This window comes from Neofelis nebulosa, chromosome 6 (genome assembly GCF_028018385.1).
Source record: "Neofelis nebulosa isolate mNeoNeb1 chromosome 6, mNeoNeb1.pri, whole genome shotgun sequence".
Classification (NCBI taxonomy): Eukaryota; Metazoa; Chordata; class Mammalia; order Carnivora; family Felidae; genus Neofelis; species Neofelis nebulosa.
This window is the reverse complement of record NC_080787.1, coordinates 39,644,455-39,665,401: the sequence shown is the minus strand read 5'-3', so window position 1 is coordinate 39,665,401 and position 20,947 is coordinate 39,644,455. Positions and strand designations below refer to the sequence as shown.

The window sequence follows — 20,947 nt, the reverse complement described above, 5'->3', positions numbered from 1 at the left end:
CCCTTTACATGGGTCAAAAAGAGGTGATGACAAAAGGAACGAGAATTTGCTGGGGGAGGTTAACCAGAAAGGAAGCAAGAAGAAACACCTGCCTGGTACCTGGGCCCAGCCCTGGCCCTGTTCCCTCCCCTGATTTCAGCTTCACTCCGCGTCCTGCCCTTTCCTCCTTTCCCCACACACCCTAGCTTGACTTTTCAAGCTTGAGAACATTTGATCCGGCTTCCTTCCGAAGAGCTGCCCTGGAGAAGGTGAGAAAGACCAGCTCAGCGAAACTCGATGCTTTCCTTTGGGGCTGCTGGGGCCCTGGGAGCAGATGCCAGAGGACAGAGCCCCCTTCAGCCTGGCAGAGCCCGGGGTCTTCAGGAAACCCACCAGACCCCCACTCCCACACCCCTCCTAAAAAGCATCCCAGAATGAGGCAGAAGTGGAAAGTCACTTCCCCTGCCCCTTGTTTACGCAGGATTTCCCAAAACCTTCTGCCCCTCGTTTGCCTACTTCCCTAAGAATCTGCTTCCCCTCAGCCTGTACATAACACAAATATTTCGTCTTATATATTTATTGTTTATATTTGTCCCTAATCTACATATTGTCTGGATAGTTTGGGCTTCCCTTATCCTGGTAATTCAGGTCTTGACCAGAGCCTGTTTTTGTTCGAGTTAGTGTAATCCAGATCAGCTCATTTTAATGAGCGGACATCAAGTGGCTACTGGGTGCTCAGCCCTGCACTGGGCTACCTAATAGGAGTGGGGCATCCACCCTGCCCTCGAGCTCAAGGCACAGGTAGAAACAGAGCACATGACACAGATGCCACCTTGAGCCTAGGGTCGGAGGTGACATCCATGAGACCAGGTGGAACCTTGGGAGAGTTGATCTCCAGGTGTTCTGCAATCCCCTCGGCCAGATGTGTCCCTAGGGAGGCTAGTGGACTGAGGCAGGGATGGGGTTTGTTGCTGGGCTGGGGCCTGGCCCCCAGAGAGAGTGGGTTTTCTTCCCTACAGGGGCTGACTGCTACATACCAGCCTCACAGTCTTGCCTCCAAACAGGCCTGGTTCCCAGGAGCCCAGAGAGACATTTGCATTAGGAGAAAATACCCAAATAAAACACCAGGCTGCTTCCCCTGGGCTTGGTTGAAACTTGGAAGGCTGCAGGCAACCAGGCTTAAAGCAGGGAACAATCTTGCAGTAAGAGCCAAGAAGTCAGTGTAACCAGCAAGATGTCTTCCTTGTTCCCTATCTCCTTAGCGATTACTTTATCACTGTTACAACATATCTGCTCCTAGATCTATATCCTGACTCCATTAAAAAAATTTTGTTTAATGTTTATTTATTTTTGAGAGAGAGAGACAGAATGCGAGTGGGGTGGGGCAGAGAGAAAGGGAAACAGAATCTGAAGCAGGTTCCAGGCTCTGAACTGTCAGCACAGAGCGCATTACAGGGCTCGAACTCACAAACCACAAGATCGTAACCTGAGCCGAAGTCGGATGCTCAACCGTCTGAGCCACCCAGGTGCCCCGACTCCGTTTTTATAGCAGGATCTGTAACTCCATAGTAGCAGTCTCCTCTCTCAGACTGGGGCTCCCGGAGGCAGGGCTGTGTCTCTCCCCTCAGACTGTGTCTCCCCCTCAGACTGGGACTCCCTGAGACAGGACTGTGTCTGTCTTCAGACTAGGGTCTCTGAGGTCAGGGCTGTGTCTCCCCCCTCAGACTGGAGCTCTCTGAGGGCAAGGCTGCGTCTTTATTTGTTGATATCTCCAGCAGAATACCCAATATGATGAAGGCACAACACCTGGCTCAAGAAATATCTGTTGAATTAATAAACAGTCAAGAGAGCCCAACTTTTTCAGCCTGTTCACCCCCTTTCCAGACCAACCCAGTGGGGAAGTAGAACCGGGTAAATCAGTGCTCCTTACACGCACTCAGAGTGGGAAGACCATGTGTTTTCCAAGCCGGTGTTAAAACCAAACTACTTTTTTTTTTTTTTTTAATTTTTTTTTCAACGTTTTTTATTTATTTTTGGGACAGAGAGAGACAGAGCATGAACGGGGGAGGGTCAGAGAGAGAGGGAGACACAGAATCGGAAACAGGCTCCAGGCTCCGAGCCATCAGCCCAGAGCCTGACGCGGGGCTCGAACTCACGGACCGCGAGATCGTGACCTGGCTGAAGTCAGACGCTTAACCGACTGTGCCACCCAGGCGCCCCAAAACCAAACTACTTTTGATCCATTGGAACATCAGCTCAAAAAAATTAAAACTCCCCCGTTCCAATATTAGTGTGGACAAAGGGAGCTTGGGACAGCTTAGGTGACCCTCACCTGAGAAGCACTGGCATCGATAACAGGCCACTGACACAGCTCACAAGCATTTGGAGTTTGGGCTGGGAGCAATCTCAGGGGAGGCGGGGCACATCTGCTTGTTGTGAAAATGTGAATTTGGAGCCCAGAGATGGAAGGCCGCACGGTGAGGCATGACACGCTTGTGGAAAGGTGGCCAGAGAGGGGAAGGGACTCCTATCTCTTTTGTGTCCCCACCCCCACCATTCCAGGACTGGTATTTTCAATAATTAATTGTTAAGCCGGTCAGCAAATGTCTCTTTGGCTCAGTCTTCACATCTGTGAAATGGAGGCCACATGTCTTACCTCACAGGCACGTTTTAAGGACCAAATAGGGTAGTGGGTGTGGAATTCCTTGGAAAGGTCAAATGTGAGGGTACCCTTGGTGGTTGTAAAATAATTTACAAGAGGACCCATATAAATTGGACTTTCAAAAGTGATGTTTCCCCGTCTCACAATCCAGCCCCATCAAGTTTTATGTGCCAATTCATATGACAAGCATTTATTGAGCACCCACTAAGTGCCTGGCACTATGCCAGGTGCGAGGGATACTGTGGTGCCCCCTTTAGTCCCTTACACAGAGCCAGAGTGAGCCTGCTAAATTCAAGTCAGATCCTCTCCCTCTTCTGATCAAAACCCTGCCAGAGCTCCCATCTCCTGGGAATAACACCCAACCTCCTGCAATGGCCCTAAGGCCCAAAAGACCTGTCCCCTTAACCCCTCTGATGTCAGCTCCTACTACTCTCCGGTCACCTATTCAACTGCAGCCAAATCCTCTTTCACCACTGCGGGGCCTTTACACCTGCAATGCTCTTCCCCCAGATATTGGCACAGGTTGACCCCCCCCTCTTCTTCAAGGTCATGACTCCAGTGTCAGCGGAATCTAGTCCAGATACTCTCTCTCACATTTTGGCCCTCCTACTGCCTCCTCCTCTTCCTAGCTGTAGTATTTCCTTGCTATCTAAATACGATTTCGTTTCCTTATTCATATAGTCTTTTGCCTGCCTCTTCACCAGAAAATAACCTCCCTGAGGGTAGGCTCTGGTCTGTTCATTCACATTGAGTCTGCAGTGCCTGGAGCAGTGCCTGGCACAGAGACGGAGATACTGGTTAAGTGAATGAATGGTGAACAGACAGGCTCCCAGAGCAGAGGATCTGCCAATGAGGAGGGAGGGGAGGGGCTACAGAACCTGGGTGTCGGAAGTCTCCTCCCTCCAAGGGTGTCATTGCAGGACTGCATTGTCACTAGTCTTGAGAAGCACGTTTTAGAACGGGAGTTAACTGCTTACTAATTAGCAGCTGGAACCACTAATTGGCTATTTGTTAGAGCCTGAATTAATAAACTGGTCTTCCTGCGAGGTCATAACTCTGCTCATTCTTTACCCCTCCCAGTCAGCCTTCACCCCACCTGACCAGAAAGTGTCTTGCCCTGAGATTGAATCGATACCTGCCACTGTATGATTTTCAGAGACAATCTACCTCGCAAAGGCGACAACACCATTTCCACAAAGACTTCCTCTCCCTCTCTCTTTCTCTCTCTCTCTCCTCCTTCTCCTCCTCCTTCTCTCTTCTCCCAGGCTCTAACTTGCCTAAGGCAGGAGGAGATGGGGGAGCTTTCTAGGAAGGAGCTCTCACAATAAAAGCCCTCAGCTGCCCTGCTTGGCCAAAGTCTGGGGTTCCTGGTTCCCTGGCCTGTCACACACACCCCTCCCCCCCCCTCAATCAGCAGCTAGTTCCTGAAATCTCTTGGAATCCAAGGACTGGGATTTCTCCGGGGCAGAAGAATAGGGTTTTCCTAGACTATCTTGGGTGGAACTCAGGAGTTGACATCAGGTGCTACCCACGGAGCCTCCCGGCAGCCCAGCCTCAGTCGGGCTCAGGTCCAGTGGTCTAGAGCTCATATCCCCACCCCTCAACAGCCCATTTGGGGCCCAGTGAATTGTTCTCTGTGTGTGAGGAGAATAGGAAACATTTCTTGTGAAAACATTTACTAGGCACCTAAGCCCTTTTCAGTATAGAGCAGTAGGAAAGAGCAGTGTCGTGGAGCCCAGCTACCTAGGTCAAGGCCCGGTTTGGCCACTTAGCTGTGTGAGTCACTAAATCGTTCTATGTTATTCTATGAGAATAACAGCCCCATCTCACATAGTTGTTATGAAGATTAAATAGTTACCGACATGTAGGGCTTAGAATAGTTCCCGGCCCATGGTATCAGCTCTTATCCACTCCTGTTTCTCAACCATTCTGTGCGATAGGGATCCTACTCACTTTACAGCTGGGGAAACTGAGGCCTAGAGAGGTTAGGACTGGAACGTCGGGCTGATGGTTCTCAAGTCTAGTACTTTTTCCCTTCTCCGGGGTTGCCAGACAGAGGGCCGTGTCAGAGGCGGCAGACCAGGCACACTTGGGGGAGGAGATGGCTGAATCTACAGGCACACGCAAACAGGATGTCAAGGTATTTACACTGCATACAATTAGCTGCAGAGTATTCACAAGTGAATTAGCTACAGCAAATGTTCAATCCCAGCCTGGCTCCCTCACCCCCCACCCCTCCTCCTGGTCTCTCCCTGACCATGAGTCTTCTCTCTCCTTCAGGCCAGTGTGTGTTCAGGGAGGGCAAACTCAAATGCATGTCAGCTGAGTCAGTGGGGTTCCCTGCTCCTCAGTAATACATCCCAAGGCCAAAGAGGAGCAATCAACTGCTGTCTGGGGTTGGACCAGCTAATTGGAAAATGGGAAGGCAGTCTCCTATGACATGGATACAAGGTCATTTAATTCAGAATGGGCGAAGCCAAGGAGAGCGGGGAATCACCCTGAGAGCTTCCTGGAGGCGGTGAGGGTTTCTAGGAATTTTTGAACAATGGGAAGGAGATGACAATAAGATATTCATCATCACACCCTCCATCGATGCCACTTCCTCTTCAGACTTCCTGTGGAGCAGGAAATGGATTTTTCTCTTTGGGGTATTGGTTTGGGGTGGAGCGTAGAAAGGATGGCTGTATGGAGGGTATCCTAAGTCTGTGGTCTCTGGCCTTATGATGGGTATCACTCATCCATTCATTTAGCAGATCTTCAGCTGGCATCTGCCAGGTGCTCAGCACTAAACTGGATCCTCTTATTCAGCCTTGGATCCACAGGAAACGAAAGAGAGAGAAGGGGGTGGGGGGAGATGAAGAAGGAACAATCAGTTGGAGGGGGGCTGAAAAATAAGATTCTTCAGATGTTTTCGGACTTCCCAGGATGGACCGAAAGGGAACTGAGGAGGTGCCAACTGATGGCACACCCCCAGTGGCGGCCTGGCATTTCTCCCAATACCTCCCACTGCTGCCCGGTCACGTTCTCCGGTGAGCAGTCCCTTGAGGGTCAGGGGAGGGGGGGACCTAGCAGGAAACGACCTGGGGAAGGGGTGGGTTTTATTATTTTTTAAAATTCATGTTTTAATTTCCATATTGAAAAATTAAATCTTTTTGGTGTAAGTTCTTTGAGTTTTGGTAAATGCAGAGTCGGGTAACCACCATCACAGCCCAGATACTGAACAGTTCCGGGGAGCGGGGGAAGGAGGGTTAAAATCTCCCCGCTTGTTAGCTGCTGCGGTTGTCCGCGCTCCCACGGGCCGCCCTGATACAGTCCTTGCGCACAAGCCGAGATAAATAACGGCGACAGGTGGAGCAGGTGAGATTAGCAGGACCGGGGTAGGGGGACGCGATCGGAGGCGCAGCGGAGGCAGCCCTCCCGGCTTCCCAGCCGACGCCCCCTCCCTGCTGGCGTTTGGGAGGAGCGCTCTCCCCACCCCAGCTCTTGGGGGCGGGGTGAGGTAGCGGAGTTCCGGAGTGTCTGACGCCCGCAGCTGGAGGGGGCCCCGGGCTTGGCTGCCGGAAGAGAGTGCGCCCCTGGGGCGCTTGGGGGCGCTTGAGGTCCTAAGGAGAGGCAGGATGGGGAGAGACAGGGGCAAGCCGGGGAGAATGTGGGTGGCCTCGGAGAGCTCTGGTGGCGGGGTCCTGCGGACAAACCTGTTGGCAACCTGTGGGCCGAGGCAAGGGCTGGAGCTCTAAGCGTGCGCTCTCCGCCCCCGGCTCAGCCAGCTGCTCTGGCGGTGGCCCCCACGCCCTACGCAGGGAGAGGCCGAGGCTGCCTGGAAAGGGGCGGGGGCTCGGCCGGGGGCGGAGGGACTCCGGGGCCGCGCAGACAGCCCTGCAGACCGACAGCAGGCGGCCGGCTCGCGCGCCTGCAGGACCCCAAAAGACGCGGGCCCTTGGCCTTTCCCTCCGACCTCCGCTGTAGTTCCAACCACCAAAAGTGCAAAACATTTACAAAGTGTGCAGTGCCCCGCAGGCTTCGGTCCCCGGGGCGAACGGCCGTGCTTGCCCCGCGAGCGTACTGGAATCGGTGTACCCGGCTCGGCAGCCAGTCTGGGTGTGCAAGGGCGGGCGAAGAGCGAGCGTGAGAGCGTGCGAGCGCGCGGCTGCAGAGCCCGCGCCGAAACCCACGTCCCTCCGCCACTGTCCTCGGGATAGATGGATCCATTTCTGCTTTCTGACATTTTCCTGCCGGGGGGGGGGGGTGTGGGGGGGCGGAGAGAGGGAAAGAAGGGGGAGGGGCAGAGAGAGAGAGAGAGAGAGAGAGAGAGAGAGAGAGAGAGAGAGAGAGAGAGAGAGAGAGAGAGAGAAAGAGAGGGAGAGGAGAAAGCAGGCAGTCTGCTTCCCCCAGCCCTGTTTTGTTTTCTCTAATTGGTCCTGGGGGAGGCGAGGAAATTGGACAGAGGCTGGGCCGGGCGAGCGAGCTGGGCTGCCTTTAATTGGCTCCTTTTTTTAACTGGAGGGGAATCAAACAGGAGAGCGAGCGACAAAGGGTGGGAGAGCGAGAGACCGAACGAGGAGACGCGAGGAGGGAGGAGGAAGGGAGGGAGGGAGGGAGGCGGGGGGAGCGCGGAATGAAAAGCTCCGAGGGGGGAAAAAGCAGCACAGCGAAGCTCAAGTTGCCGAGCGAGCGGAGCGCTCCCGCGGCCCCGAGCCCAGCGGCCGCCGCGCCCGGGAGCCCGGCCCGGCCCCGCCCGCTCTGGGCCCCCGCTGGCCGAGGCCGCCGGGCGGGGGCGGGGACGACCAACTTGGGGCGCGGCGCAGCCCCACTCTCCGGAGAGCATCGAGACCGGGAGCGCCACGGCCGCGGCCAGACGGCGGGAGCGAAGCGCGACGAGCGGAGGCGGCGAGCGGCGCCGGCGCCGCAGCCCCGGCCTCGCCGAGAGCGCGAATATTTTTCAAACGACTCAAACTTTCCTCCTTTCCCCGCTTTCCCGGGTCTCTCTTGGCTGGAATTGCTCTCCTGATTCCCGCGGGGCGCCGGGGCGCGATTCCTCCCCGGGGCTCCTCGGTGGCTCGGGTAACTTCGCGGACCTGGGGACCCGTGGATCTCGCCCCTTGGCCGAGCCCAGCCAGCGCTTCTCCCCTGCTCAGGAGGGCCGGGGCCGGGGCTCCTTCGCCTTTGGGAGGGCGTCCAACCCGGCCCCCTTGGGTCGGGCTACTGAGACTCCAGGACCCGCCGCAGGACTGGAGACCGCGGATTAACCCGAGCAAAGCCCGGGCCTTCCAGCCCCCACTCCGCGGAGGGGCGTCCCCTGGGCGGGGAAAAAGACAAGTTTGTCAGTCGTCGGTGGCCTGTTGGATCGAAGAGCCCCTGCCGCCGCCGAGGGGTCCCTGGCGCCCAGCACACGGAGCAGACAGCCCTGGGGACCCGGGGCAGATCGGCGGCCGGGCTCCTCGGGCCGGGGCGCTGGCTGCTGCGCCGGGCGCGCCAAGGCACCCGGGGCCGGGCCAGCGCCCCCTGCGTCCCCACGCGGGCAGCGGCCCCGCCGGAGGAGAAACCCGGGTCGCCGCCGCAGCCACCGCCGCCTCCTCAGTCTCCCGGTCTCCGTCGCCGCCCCCTCTGTCGCCTCTCGGGGAAAGGGGGGACGCGGGGGGCTTCGCGGGGCCCCGGCGGATGCGCCCCCCGCCACCTCTCGGGCTGCGCCGCCTCGCGGGGATGAAGCACCGGCCGTGAAGATGGAGGTGACCTGCCTTCTACTTCTGGCGCTGATCCCCTTCCACTGCCGGGGACAAGGAGTCTACGGTAAGATCCCGCGTCCCGCTCCACGCTGGCTTAGCACCGCGCGGAAACTTTGCAAGAGGCGCAAAGTGCGCGCTGCCGGGGTTTGGTGGGGACCCCGGCTCGGACTCTGGAGTGGATGCCCGGGTCCCCGCCCTTTTCAGGGCGCGAGGAGATCGAGCTCGCTGTTTTAGAGCACGGAGACGGGTCGTAGGGTCTGGCGTGAAGCCGGGGATGCCAGGGGGAGGCACACACTTCCTCAAACCTTGCCGGGGGCCGGAGTGACTCGAAACCCTTGAGAGCACCCAGTGGGCTCGGGAGATCCCGACTGACCCCAAACCCGAGCCTGGGGCAGCGACTTGCACGGAAACCTAGTCCTACCCTGGCTCGGCCTCCGGAGTACAAGCCGAGCGATGCACGATCCGGAGTTGCGCGCGGCTTGCGGGTGAGCTGGCTGCCAGCACGGCGGCGGGGCGGCGGGCTCGCCTTCCCCGCTCTCGCTGCGGCTTCGCTTCTTTTACTCGCTTCTTGACTGCCAGAGCGGATGCCAGCATCCCCTGGATTGGGCACCTAAAACCCCGGCATCCGTTTTCGGATCTAGCCTGAGCCAGTTCTTCCCATCCCCGGTTCCCAGCTACAAAACCCCAGCCCCACCTTCTTTCTCCCTGAGCGCATACACGGACGCATTCAGCCACCGTCCCCAGGAAACGCAAACACGGCACGCACCCATCGGGCTACGTGTTCAAACTCTGCCTCCTGCCACGCAGCTTTGCTCCTGCGTCCCTACGCCTCGCTTTCCGGCGCTAAGGGGACTCTGGCTGGTTACCCCTTCTCCTGTCTCTCCCGTGGGTGTTCCTGGGGAGAGGTCCTGAGAGCAGGCATCAATGTCCAGGATCACCCCAGGGCTCACCACTCTCAGGGACCCTCCTTCTGAGTTCTAGTAGGTTTCAGTGCCCTGACCTTACAGTCTCAGGGCCTAGTGGCCCTTACTCTGCCTTCTGACTGCAGGATGGTCTGCACAGATCACTTTTTAATATTGTATAGGTGGGGTGGGAGGGTTCCCCGTCCCTCTATCCTGAGTCCAGGGCCTAATTATTCATCTTTAGATCAGGGGAGAGTTTGACCTATTCTGTTGGTGTGGAGGCAGAGACATTGTCCCCCCAGCTGCCAGCCTGGGGCGCAGATGTTAAATGCTTCCTTCTGGGGGGTGGCTGGCGTTGCCTCCTGGTACCTCGCGAGAGGCAGGGGTGTCCTGAGGGGTGTCTGGGAGGTGACATGCTCCTGGCTCTATACAGCTAGCTGGCTTGGGCATAATTCCCTGGGGAGGCCGGCCCAGGCATCTGGCCAAACTCTGCTCTTAATTAGTTTGTGTGTCTCTTACTGCCTGGCCCTTTACATAGGCCAGAAGAGGAAAAAAGAAGGAAGAATGTAGCAGGGACCTAGAGAGGCTGGGTTGTGGGGAGGAGGCCACTGAGCTAGCCCCAGAGGCCTCCCCGGGGGCAGAGGAAGACACCAGAGGGCTGGGGTGGGGGGGGGGGTTCTTTTTCTTCGTTGTCCCCAAGGTTTTCTTGTAGCTTCACTGCCTCCTTAAGAGGTGGCCTAAGGATGGATGTCACTGAGGTCTTTACCTCCTCACCACACCCCAGGGGCTCTGAGGGTGACAGAGAACCCTCACTATTCCCTACTGTCCTCTACCCTGCCCCTCCCCCCTAAGTGTCCTTGGGCAGATCTGGCGAACTATCTCCTGGTCATCCCTCTCCTTGGTCCCCTCCAGCTTTTCCAGACTTATCCAGGGCTGCACAGTGCCCATGTTGGGGAAGCCCCTCTGAGCCTAGTCTGGAAACCCCAGCAATAAGGGCAGGGTTGGGGTTGGGTGGGGGCTATGGAAGCAGTGTCTGTAGACCCTGATTTCAGAGTCCTAGGGGACCAGGATTTAGCCATTGGCTTAGCTGCCTCTCATTTTCTGTATTTTCTCCTCCCTCATGTGCCTGGATCTCACTTTTTGTTGCTCTCCACTTAGAGCAAACCAAGCTGGGTGTACCGGGGCCAACCCCAGGGCTCTAGGGTGACAGTCTTTGCATCTTCCCTTTGAGGTGTTGGCTCCAGGGCAGGCTGGGGCCTCAGGGAAATTGCAGAGTGAAGCATCTTTATTGGGATAGATGGGGAAGAGGTTAAGATCTAATATGAGAAGGAGGATGGCAAGAGGCTGCTGAGTTCTTTGTGATGCTAGAAGCTTTGGCCAGAGACAGCAGAAGGGGGAACTATGGTACTACGGTAGTTCTTCTGCCCACCTCCCCCCCCCCCCCCACCCTGGTTTCCCTCTCTGCCTAAAGCAGATGAAGCAGCGTGAGAAAGAGTAGAGTGTAGGGGTGAGAGATGGCCACTTGTGTCCATCATTGTATCCTGGCATCCAACATGGTGCCGGGCACACAGCAGGAGCTCGGCAAATGTTTGCTGCAGGAATGAAGGGCCATGGTTGTGGGTGGCGGGGCGTGGGGGGAGGTTGAGGAAATGCTTTTTGAAATTCTTTCTCCCCAAGAAGTCTGTCTAGGATGTTTTCCAGCAGGGTAGTGGGGCACACTCTGAGGGTCCCTGCTTTAGGGAGAGTCACAGAGTCCTAGACTGGCAGCTGTAGGAGACCTCAGGGAGGAGGAGAGAGAAGAGGCTGAAAGCCCAGTGCTGCCTTGGCAGTGAGGAGAGGCCGGTTTTAGTCAAGGCACAAAAGAAAACAGTGTGTCCTGGGGAGGGAACCCGGCCCCTTCCCCTCTGCCTAGCCCTGCGTGGCTGAGGGAGGGGTAGATTAACATGGAAGCTGAATCGAGAGGGCAGAAGAGCAGGAGGGCAAAGCCGGCAGGATCTATCTAGCTTGGGCTGTGGGTCTCTGTTGAGGCTGGTAGGAGGCAAGTGTCCAGAGCCTATTGGCTGCTTCCATCTGAGGGTCCTGTTGCTGGGGTCTGAGGTCTGCTGTCTGCAGCAGGGCTGGGGAGGTGCTCTCAGTCTGGCCAGGTGGTTTTGCTCCTTCTTTGGGACACAGATGCTACGGCAGCCCAGTGCTGGACCAGATGGTCCATTTGGAGCTGATCTCCTCTTCCCTCCCTGCCTCCCAATCTCCTGGCCCGGTTTGTTGTGCTCCGTGGTGGATTCTGCAGTCTGTTTTCTGGCCGGCCAGGGGGGTGGGCTGGCCCCAGAGGCCTACTCCTGGGCAAAGGCAGGAGCCAGGTGATGGAGGAAGGGCATCCCGTGTGTGGAAAGCATCAGAAAACACCCGCTCCTCCATCCTGGCTTCCGCTTCTCCCCGTAGCTGCCGGACGCCCGGCCAGGGCAGGTCAGTGGGATTCCACTCCCTTACAAAAACACAGCAAACCTCTGGATTATTTAATATGCAGGAGTAGGAATTGACATTATCCTTAAGACAGGTTGTTTGCAACTTACTGGTGGAAGTCAAAATATTTCACCAAAGGTGTCATCAGAAACTACCATCCTATGCTAATTTTTGTGGGAACATGAAGACAGATGTTGAATAATTTGACAAGAGCAACATAGCTTACAGAATTATCACCAAGTCAGGGTTTTTTTCCCCCTCCTCTGAGGGGTGCAGAGAAAGAATTTCAGGAAGTCCGTCTCCCAGTGCCATCTTCTGGGTGTTGATCCTGGCTGTGGGCACTCTTGGGATTTCTCACTAGAGTTTCTACCACAAGTCTTGAGTCTGGCTGTCCAGATCTAACCCTGCCCCTGGAGAAGGCATGCCATCAGAAAACTGGTCCCCTAGGGCTAATGGAAGGCTCTGGGGGTTTCTAAATGTCCTCAAGAAGGTTCCAGCCTCTGTTCCTTCTTCCTTCCCAGTTATGGAAACTGCATGAGAGAGAGACGGAGCCTTGTGCCCACAAGTCAGGCTGGTTTCTTTGCCTTGCCCGCATTGTCTTCCCACCCCCCTCCACCTTTCCCTGCTGAAGTTGATGTTGGCCCCTGAGCCAGCCTCAGGACTCCCCAGGTCCAGTAGCAGAGCCTGGAGAGCCCCACTTAGGGTCAAGATCTGCATGGTGCCCCATCCTACACTGCAGGCAGGGGATCGGTGTTTCATGGGTGGTGGTGGGGCCCTGGTGAGGGGGTGGTTAGAGAGGATTTTATTAGCCAGGAAGGCACCCTTGAGGGAGTGTGCTGGGGACATGCCAGGGGCCCACTTGTAATTAATTGGCCAGGCTTGGCTGTGAGTTGCTGGGGCCGGGCGGCAAAGCTTCCTTTAGAGCCTGGTATTAGCTCTGCTTTGCTAGAACAGGGAGGAACGGGGCGGCGGGGGGGGGGGGGGGGGGGGGGGGCGCTGTTGGCGGGGAGAGTGCTCCGGAGGGAGAATGGAAGGAGCTAATCACGGCCGCCAAGGCCCGGCAAATGAATGATGCAGGAAATCAATACCTGGGGGCGGGGGTGGAAATCCGGGCAGTGGTAGCAGCCCCAGCGTCTCTAGCTGCCCAGGAGGCACGGGTGGGCCTGGGAGTAGTGAGACAGGCTGAAGTGTGAAGGACCCCTCTCTGCCACCTCCTCCCTTCCTCCTTCCTCATCACTTCTCTGCCTTTCTTCTCCCCCACTCTTGTCTTCCATCTCCATGTTGGGTCAGGCAGTGCTGCACCCCACAAAGGCAAGGGGCCTGGGAGAGAGGACCTTGGGCCTCTCAGTCCTGGCAGGACATTGCCCTGCCCCCTACCTGCGGTGCTGGACACCTGAGCCTGACCAGGCCCCAGGTGCAGGGAGCGTGCGTAGCTGCCCAAGGACTGTACCTGATGCTGCTGGCACTGCCACTCCAGATGTGGCCAGCAGGGGGAGGGCTTGGCCACCACATTGCCTTTTCTGGGCTCCCTGGGCCTCAAGCCTCCCGGTGGGATGAGTTATTCCAGTTCCTCAGCCTGGGGTCTTTGGGAGCTCCTTAAGGACTTCTGACGCTCCAGGCCACCTCCACCTCCCACACACCCAACCCCCTGTCCCAGGGCATTTGCCTGTGCCCAAAGCCACACTTGCTGCACCCCATGCCGCAAGAGAGCTCGGCAGTAGGACTCAGCTCTGTGGGATCCTGCCCAGGTGGGGCGGTGTGCAGAGCTGGGACTGTTTCCCTCACAGAGCTGTCTCTTGGTGAACCTGGGGTGTGGCCCCTGTTCTTCATCTTCCTCCCCTTCTCAGAACACTCTGCTTTGCAGGCACACAATCTGCCCATGGCAGGAACTAGGTATTAAGGGACCCTACTGCATTTGAATGCCGATACAGGAGTCGAGACCAATGCTTAATAACAGAGGAATCTTTTTTTAATAATGGAATTGTTACCCCACCCCCACCCCCGCAGTCAATGAGTAACACGTGCTCTTTGCAAAACAATGAGAGAATACAAAAAATTATAAGGAAGAAAGTAAAGCTCACTTGATATCCCACCCTGCATTTGGTGATGGTTCTTTCAGGTGTCCCTTTATGCAAAGAAGAATGACTCTTTTCGAGAGAATCATTGGTTATTACAACAATCCCTCATAGGGAGTAAGTGTCATGTGCCTTTACCCAGTGCTCGTATGCCTCTGATTCATGTAAGGTTCTGAGAGGTTAGCATAGCACGTCCTATTGTCCGCATTTAAGAGAAGAGGAGACAGACACTTAAGTGACCTGCTCAAGGTTACACAGCTGGTAAGAAGTGGCCACGAGGCTCCATCGCTGGGGACCTTCTGATTTGGAGGTAGGAAAGATGGAGTTTCCTCCCTCAAGGAGAAGGGGAGAGGAGTTGCACACAAGATGGTTCCTGAAGATCTTGGTAAATGCCATGTGGCAAGGGCAGATAAAGGACTGAGGGAATTCAAAGGGTTAGGAAGTTACTTCCAAGGTCTTGTGAAGGGGGCGTTTCAACTGGCTCGATGAATAGAAGTAAGGCCTGAGGAGAACATCACAGATGGAGGGCTCACTGTGGCAAAGGCATGGAGGGTAAAGAACCTGGTCTGTGCAGGGAGTAATGAGTTGTTCCGTCGGGCTGGAACATCGTTTGAAAAAGAATGGGCACTTAGACTTGGCACAGCAAAGGAACAATCATAACAATGGCTAATGTTTACTGCCTGGGCTGAGATCACAAACGTGCATTCACTACAACGCTTGGAGTGAGTCATTTTCAGCCCATTTTACCAAAAAAGTAAACTGAGGGCTCAGAAAGATGAAGTCACCTGTCCAAGTGCTGGAGCTGGGCTCAAACCCATATCGGATTACGGAGCCTGTGTTTGGGTGTAGGAGGCTGGAATTCTGGGTCTGGGAGAAGCTGTCAGGAAGGTCCTGAGCAGAGAAATGGGTTGATGTCAGCCATATTTCAGGCTGCTGTGCAGCTGTGTGTTTTGAAGAGGGTATATATGGTCAGGAGGAGGGAGACTGGTTGGGAGGTTCCGCGGTTTTCCGGGGAATTCATAGGGAGAACTCCATCCAGGGTGGTGGCTGTGAGAATGGACAGGAGGTCTCAGGTACAAGAACCACAGGGAGTAAAGGCTCTGTATGGAACATGAGTTATCTGGCGAGAGAAATAAGCTCTTACTCTCTTAGAGTTTGCATTCACGCTGAGGGGAGACAGACAGTAAACAGTAAACAAGTATAAAATGCATCCTATGGTGATGGGTTCGATGAAAAAGGGGAAAGGAGCTTAAGGGACAAGGAGGGGTAGACTGTGGTTCAAGTTCACATACAGAGTAGCTGGGAGGCTTCCTTGTATAGGTGCCACCAGAACAGAGAGCTGAAGATGCGGAGGGAGGAAGCCCAGTGGATATCTGCAGGAAGTATATTCCAGGCAGGAGATTAGCCAGTGCAAAGGCCCTGGAGTAGGAGCCTGCCTGGCCTGTTTGGCAACAAGGAGGAGTCCAGTATGGCTGGAGCAAAGTGAGCGATGCGGGGGGCGGGGGGAGGAGGTGGCGTGAGAGAGTTAGTGGGGCCTGGTTGTTTGCAGTCTTGAAGGCTATGTAAGGATGTTGGCTTGTATTCTGAGAGGCGTGGGGGAGCCATGGGAGGCTTTTGAGCAAGAGAGAGACATGAGTTGACACCTTTTTAATAGAATCCCTCTAGCTGCCATGTGGAGAATAGACTGTAGGGGGTTGGGCGTGGGGGAAGGGATCTGGTTAGAGATTGTCGGAAAACGCAAGAAATGAGACTGTACAATCATTAGGGTCCAAAAGGGTTTCAGGAAGAGCACAGGCAAGAGCTGGGGCTGAAAATGGCTCTGAGGTTTGGCACACAATGGCAGAGCAAAGGCCACAGAAGTCAGGCAGGTTTAGGGCAACGGCGTGACGTAGTTAAGAGCTTGGAATTCGGGGTAAGAAACCAGGGCCGAACCCCAGCTCTGCCCGGCACCAGCCACGAGAGCCTGGAAGGTTACATCAGCTTTCTCAGGCATGGCTTTTCCGCTTGTTGGAATGTTTACTGCCGACAGTAGTAAACTGCGGTGGGTAGTCGAGCCCACCGCACACGTTTGTGATAAGCACGCCATGAGACCGTGCTGGGGAGCCCTGGGCACTGTGCTCGGCACTCAGCCAGGCCTCAACACATCGCTTTATTCTAATGACGACGCCTGTGCAGTTTTGAACTTTGTGGGATTGTGGTGTGGGATGTGTGGGAGCCCTGGTGGTGGGGTAAGTGGACACGAGTGTTCATGCTCAGGAGAGAGAGCATTCTGAAAGAGGCCGATTTGCACACGTGGATTTATGTGCACAGAACAATGTGGGCTGAAATCATGAGTGGACTGAAATTGCCAGGGAAGAGAGAGTAGAGTGAGGGGCACTGGACTGAGACCAGCACCCTGGGGGTGGAAGGAGTGAGAGGAGGCAGAGTAGAAGGCATCAGGGAGGAAGAAGGAGACCTAAGAGGGGACAGGGATCAGAAAGCCAGGAGAAGGGCCAGGGTCTATGGGAGGAAGGGCCATTTAAGGTGGAGGAGGAGACAGAGTAAGGGCCATCTGGGGACTAGGAGGTTGACAGAGAGGCAGCAGGGCTCCTCGAGATCCTCTGGGGACTTGGGGAAACCTCAGATGCTGATTCAGTGGGTCCGGGGCTACGCTGAGATTCTGCATTTGTAACGAACTCCTCGGTGTGATGCCCATGCTGCTGGTCCAGTCGCTCTTTGGATAGCAAGGGCATACAGGAAGGAGGTTAGACTGAAGCGGCAGACTTGGGATGGAGGGCCAAGTAGGTGGCTTGCTGCTTGTGAGGGGCTGTGGCCCAGTAGCCTCACCTCCGAGCCTCAGTTTCCCCATCTGGAAGGCCGGTTTAGGCATGCCCGCCTCTTAGGATTCCAGAGAAGCCCAACAGTGATGATGCTTTGCAAGCTCTCAGGCGAACTCTGGGGACTCTGTTTCGCGAGAGCAGAGGGGGTGGCAGACAGATGGTAGGGAGCCCCGGGTGTGGGTGGCCTGTTGAAGCAGGAGGTGCGGGCTGCGCTTTTGAGAAACGTGGCGGGCCAGGGAGGGCTTGAACAGCAATTCCTGCTCCCCTTGCCTGGCCTTCCGCCTGTGGGAAGCTGGGCTGCAGGGGTGGGCGATCTGGGTCAGTGGGTGGTGACCTGAGCAGGCATGAGGACGCTGCTTGGCCAGCTTTGGAGATTCCACCCCGCGCTCTTCTGGGTTCCTTTCCAGTCCAAGAAACTCTGCTGAAATAGACTTTGATTATCTGGAGGGCTGGAAGCTGCGTGGAGAAGTGGTTCTCAACCCCAGGGGCATGGCAGAACCACCTGGAGAGCTTTTTCAACGACAGATGCCCGGCTCCACCCCAGACCTCCTGATTCAGAAACTCTGCAGGTGGCATCAAGGCAGCTGTGGTTGTAAGAGCTCTCCATTCGATTCTCGGGCACAGCTGGTGTAGACAGTGCATCCGAATGAGTCAGGCCCAAACAGATGTCTTCTTCCCCTGGGCTTTCTGAGGGCATTTCTGGGTTTTCTAGGTCACCGCCCAAGCCTTGTTTCAGCCAAGCTCTGGACCCTGGGGGTTTAAAAAAAAACCCTATGCTTATTATTCTGTAAATTAGGAGCAGGGAGGCTTTCTAGTTTAAGAGTTCTAACTGGCAAGTGCAGGTCATGATCTTTGGGAGACTGACCCCTCCCTCTGCTTCTGACCACGGGATTTCCAGTCCCGAACCTAGAGAGCCTGAAAGAAACTGCCCCAGAAATGCTGTTTTCATTGATTTTCAGTAGGTAAATTCTGTTACCATGTTGAAACGTTGCCCTTTTGTTTATTCTTTTCTCTTTTTGGTTTAGAGAAAAATGAAAATTTCAGAGCTGGACCACATCACAGCAATTCAGTGTAAACCAAGCAAATATTTAATGAATATCTATCTGCCGAGTGTCTGGAAGGGTAGTGGGTGCCGTGGCTGCAGGGGTGAAGGGCACCTGCCCCCAGGGAGCTCACAGTGGAGCAGGAGAGTGCAGTCCTTTCCAAAGCCCTCATTTTGGAGAAGCTTGAGTGATTTGCCCAAGGCTGTAGGGTTGGCAGGTAGTGGAGTAAGGATTTGCACTCAAGCCTGCCCAGTGCAAAGTCTAGGGTCTGCCTGCTGCCCCACATGTGAGGTTCCTGAAGGAAGTATCTGGCCATTTTTTGTTCCCCAGCCTGTGTTGTGGAGGATGGGTTGGCTGAGGACCCTCAGTCTTATATCAGATAGACATCACATTCTGTTGCTAGAAACAAAGTCTTGACTACGGAGCCTCCAACAAATGAAAGCTGACTTTCTTAAGTCGAGAGGTAGACTATCCATGACTGCTATGGTGACTCCCTGGTCAATGCAGATCCATTCTCTTTCCATCTTATTGCTCTGCTCTCTTTACAACGGTGCTTCTCAAACTCTGCCACGTGTTAGAATTACCAGGTTGGGTGCTTAAAAATCCTGATGCCTAGGTCATACCTCATACCAGTTAAATCAGAACGTCTGGGAGTAGGAACCAGGCATCAGTGTGTGTGTGTGCGTGCATACACACACACACACACACACACACACACACACACACACACACACACACATGTTCAGCATAAAGAACTCCAGCCTTAGAGCATTTTGCTTCAAAGTCGCCAAAGGGCTGCTGGGGCTCAGCCATCGTGACACATTCCAGGCAGGAGGAAAGGAGGAACATTTAAAAGGGTGGACCTGCCAGCTGAGTCAGCTTCTATTAAAGAGCTTTTCCAGAAGCCCCCTCCCAATGACTTCTGCTTGCATCCCATTGGCTATTCTTAGCTGCAAGGGACGCTGAGACATGTAGTCTTTTAGGTGGGCACATTGTCACCTAGGAAAATATCAGGTTACGTTAGAAAGAAGTGGAGAATGGGTATTGGGTAGGTAATGAGTAGTCTTTACCACAAATCCCTACCTTGGGGCCAGTTGGCATTTCTTGAAATGAGAGAGGATTTAGATGGATGTCAGCGCTGCTCTCACCCCTCCCTGCCAGCCTAGCTCAGGGGCTCTGGCTGCTCTGAGGATGCCCAGAAGAGACATAGGGAGGGGAGACATAGGGAGGAGACTTGCTTAGGGTCACCCAGACATTCATGAGGGGTCTAGTTTCCCATCTGCCAGTGCTCCTTTTTTTTTTTTTTAAGTTTATTTATTTATTTTGAGAGAGAGAGAGAGAGAGCGCGCGCGCGCACACGAGCAAAGGAGGGGCAGACAGAGAGAGAGGGAAAGAGAGAGAATCCCAAGCAGGCTCCGAGCTGTCAGTGCAAAGCCTGACGCAGGGCTTGAACTCATGAACGGTGAGATTATGCCCTGAGCCGAAATCAAGTGTCAGATGCTTAAGTGACGGAGCCACCCAGGTGCCCTGTATCTTCCAGTGCTCTTGTTCCTTCCTCCCCACCCCAGCACCATTCACACTTGCTTGAGGTTGTTCATTTCTGCTGGTCGATACCCCTTTCCACTAGCAGGTAGCTCTTTTTGCTCACAGCCACCAGGAGGGCACTGTGGATTTTTAGACCAGAAACTGAAGGTCCATACTAGAAGCCAGGGACTGGAGAGTACTGTAGAGGTGATGATCTAGCTCATTTTCTCCCTCTCAGGCCCACACCCATCCATTGCTGTTTGCTCAGTGTCTCTGGTCCTTGTTGCTGGAAACTTCTCATTGTCTGACCCTATTTCCACTCACCTTAACATAATCTCTTATCAGAAAGATTCAGGAGCTGAGGCCTTTGAGCTGAACTTGAACATCTCTTTGGCCCCGAGACTTTCCCTATGTGATTCTTAAGGAACTCTTCATGAAGGCACCTTTTCCCATGCCTGAGAGGGACATCAGGAGGGTAGAGGTAGGGAGCTGGATTCTGGTGGCCCCATCTACCTGTGTTTGGTTCTGGCATTTCAGTAAAATGCAGAGGGACCTTGGGGGAGGTCACTTTAACTTCCAGTAAAGTATATAAGCCCACAAGGCAAGCTGGAGGTGGCAAGGCCTGGCTTTACTCTCCTTTCTGGAATAAGGCCACAGAGTAGACAGAGGGAAGGCCATGAGATGGGGTCTCAAGGTGTGGCAAGGAGTGAGCTCATCTGCCAGGCAGTTGCCTTAAGTAGTGACCCAGAAGTAGATTTTCGAGATTCAGTGCAAGAAGAAACAGACCAGTGAAGGTAAGTGGCTTGCCAAGGTCACACAGCAATGAGGTGTCAAAGCTGAAGTTAAAAGCCATGTCAAGGGACTCTACAGCTGCATCTTTCTCATTCTCCAGTATCACCTCGTAGGTTCAAAGAGAAGCCAGGACCTGTCTACATGGTATTTACAGACTTTTTTATGTCCACACCTTTATAATTCTCCCATCACCCCTGTGAATGCTATGTCTCATTCCCAGGCCTCATTACATCTGGACTGTAGGATCTGGGGCTCATTCTGGGTCCAGGGCTCCTGCTTAGATGTTAGAAGTCCTTAATGGAAATGTCAGGGAGGCCCCCCTTGTGGGTAGAGGAAGCAGTTGGCTTGGCAATGTGAACTTCTGCCAGTCCCCACCAGGCCCAACATCTCTGTCACACTGCCTAAGTCTCACCTTAGAGTTATTGACAAGTTAGCCAGCAGAAGCATGGTCTGTGTTACCAGAAGGTTGTTCTGGGAGTACCTGGCAGCCCTCAAGCCTTCCTCCAGTGGCCCAGGTTGGTTGATCAGATGAGTTGGATCTTGAAGTGTTGGTATTCATGCAAGGAAGTTTCCAAGGAAGTCATGGGTGGAGGTAGGGAAGCATGGTAGGTTATGTGATGTTGGTGGGTGTGATTGTTAAGCAGTATGAGGGTCCTGGGTTGTGGCCGTGTGAGAGATTTAATAGTGGACACCATGGTGATCAGGATTGGCTTGGGCTCCCTGTCTTAGTTTGGGCTCCCCAGAAGCAGATGCCGAGATAAGGAGCCAAGTGAGGTAGTTTATTTGGCAGGTGAGCTTGGAAAACTCTGGTAGGGAAATGGAGATGTAAGACAGGGAAGCACAGGGAACCAAAAAAAGGTGCACCGTCAAGCCAGTCACTACTGTGTCCCATTGGGGACCTCTGGGACACCATGTAAAACACTCTCCCGCCATGGTGAAGGAGCTGGGGCATGTATACACCAACTCCT

The 20,947-nt window shown here is 54.7% G+C and overlaps 1 protein-coding gene across 4 annotated transcripts in view; it reads left to right on the top strand.

Moving 5' to 3' along the window:
• The first annotated feature begins 7,346 nt into the window (after positions 1–7,346).
• MDGA1 (MAM domain containing glycosylphosphatidylinositol anchor 1) overlaps positions 7,347–20,947 on the top strand; it is a 57,559-nt gene continuing 43,958 nt past the window's right edge. For all 4 annotated transcript variants that reach the window (XM_058733786.1, XM_058733785.1, XM_058733788.1 and 1 more), the window contains exon 1: positions 7,347–8,428. In XM_058733786.1, coding sequence (XP_058589769.1) covers positions 8,362–8,428 — 67 coding nt within the window. In that variant the 5' untranslated portion in view covers positions 7,347–8,361. The remainder of the gene's footprint in view (positions 8,429–20,947) is intronic.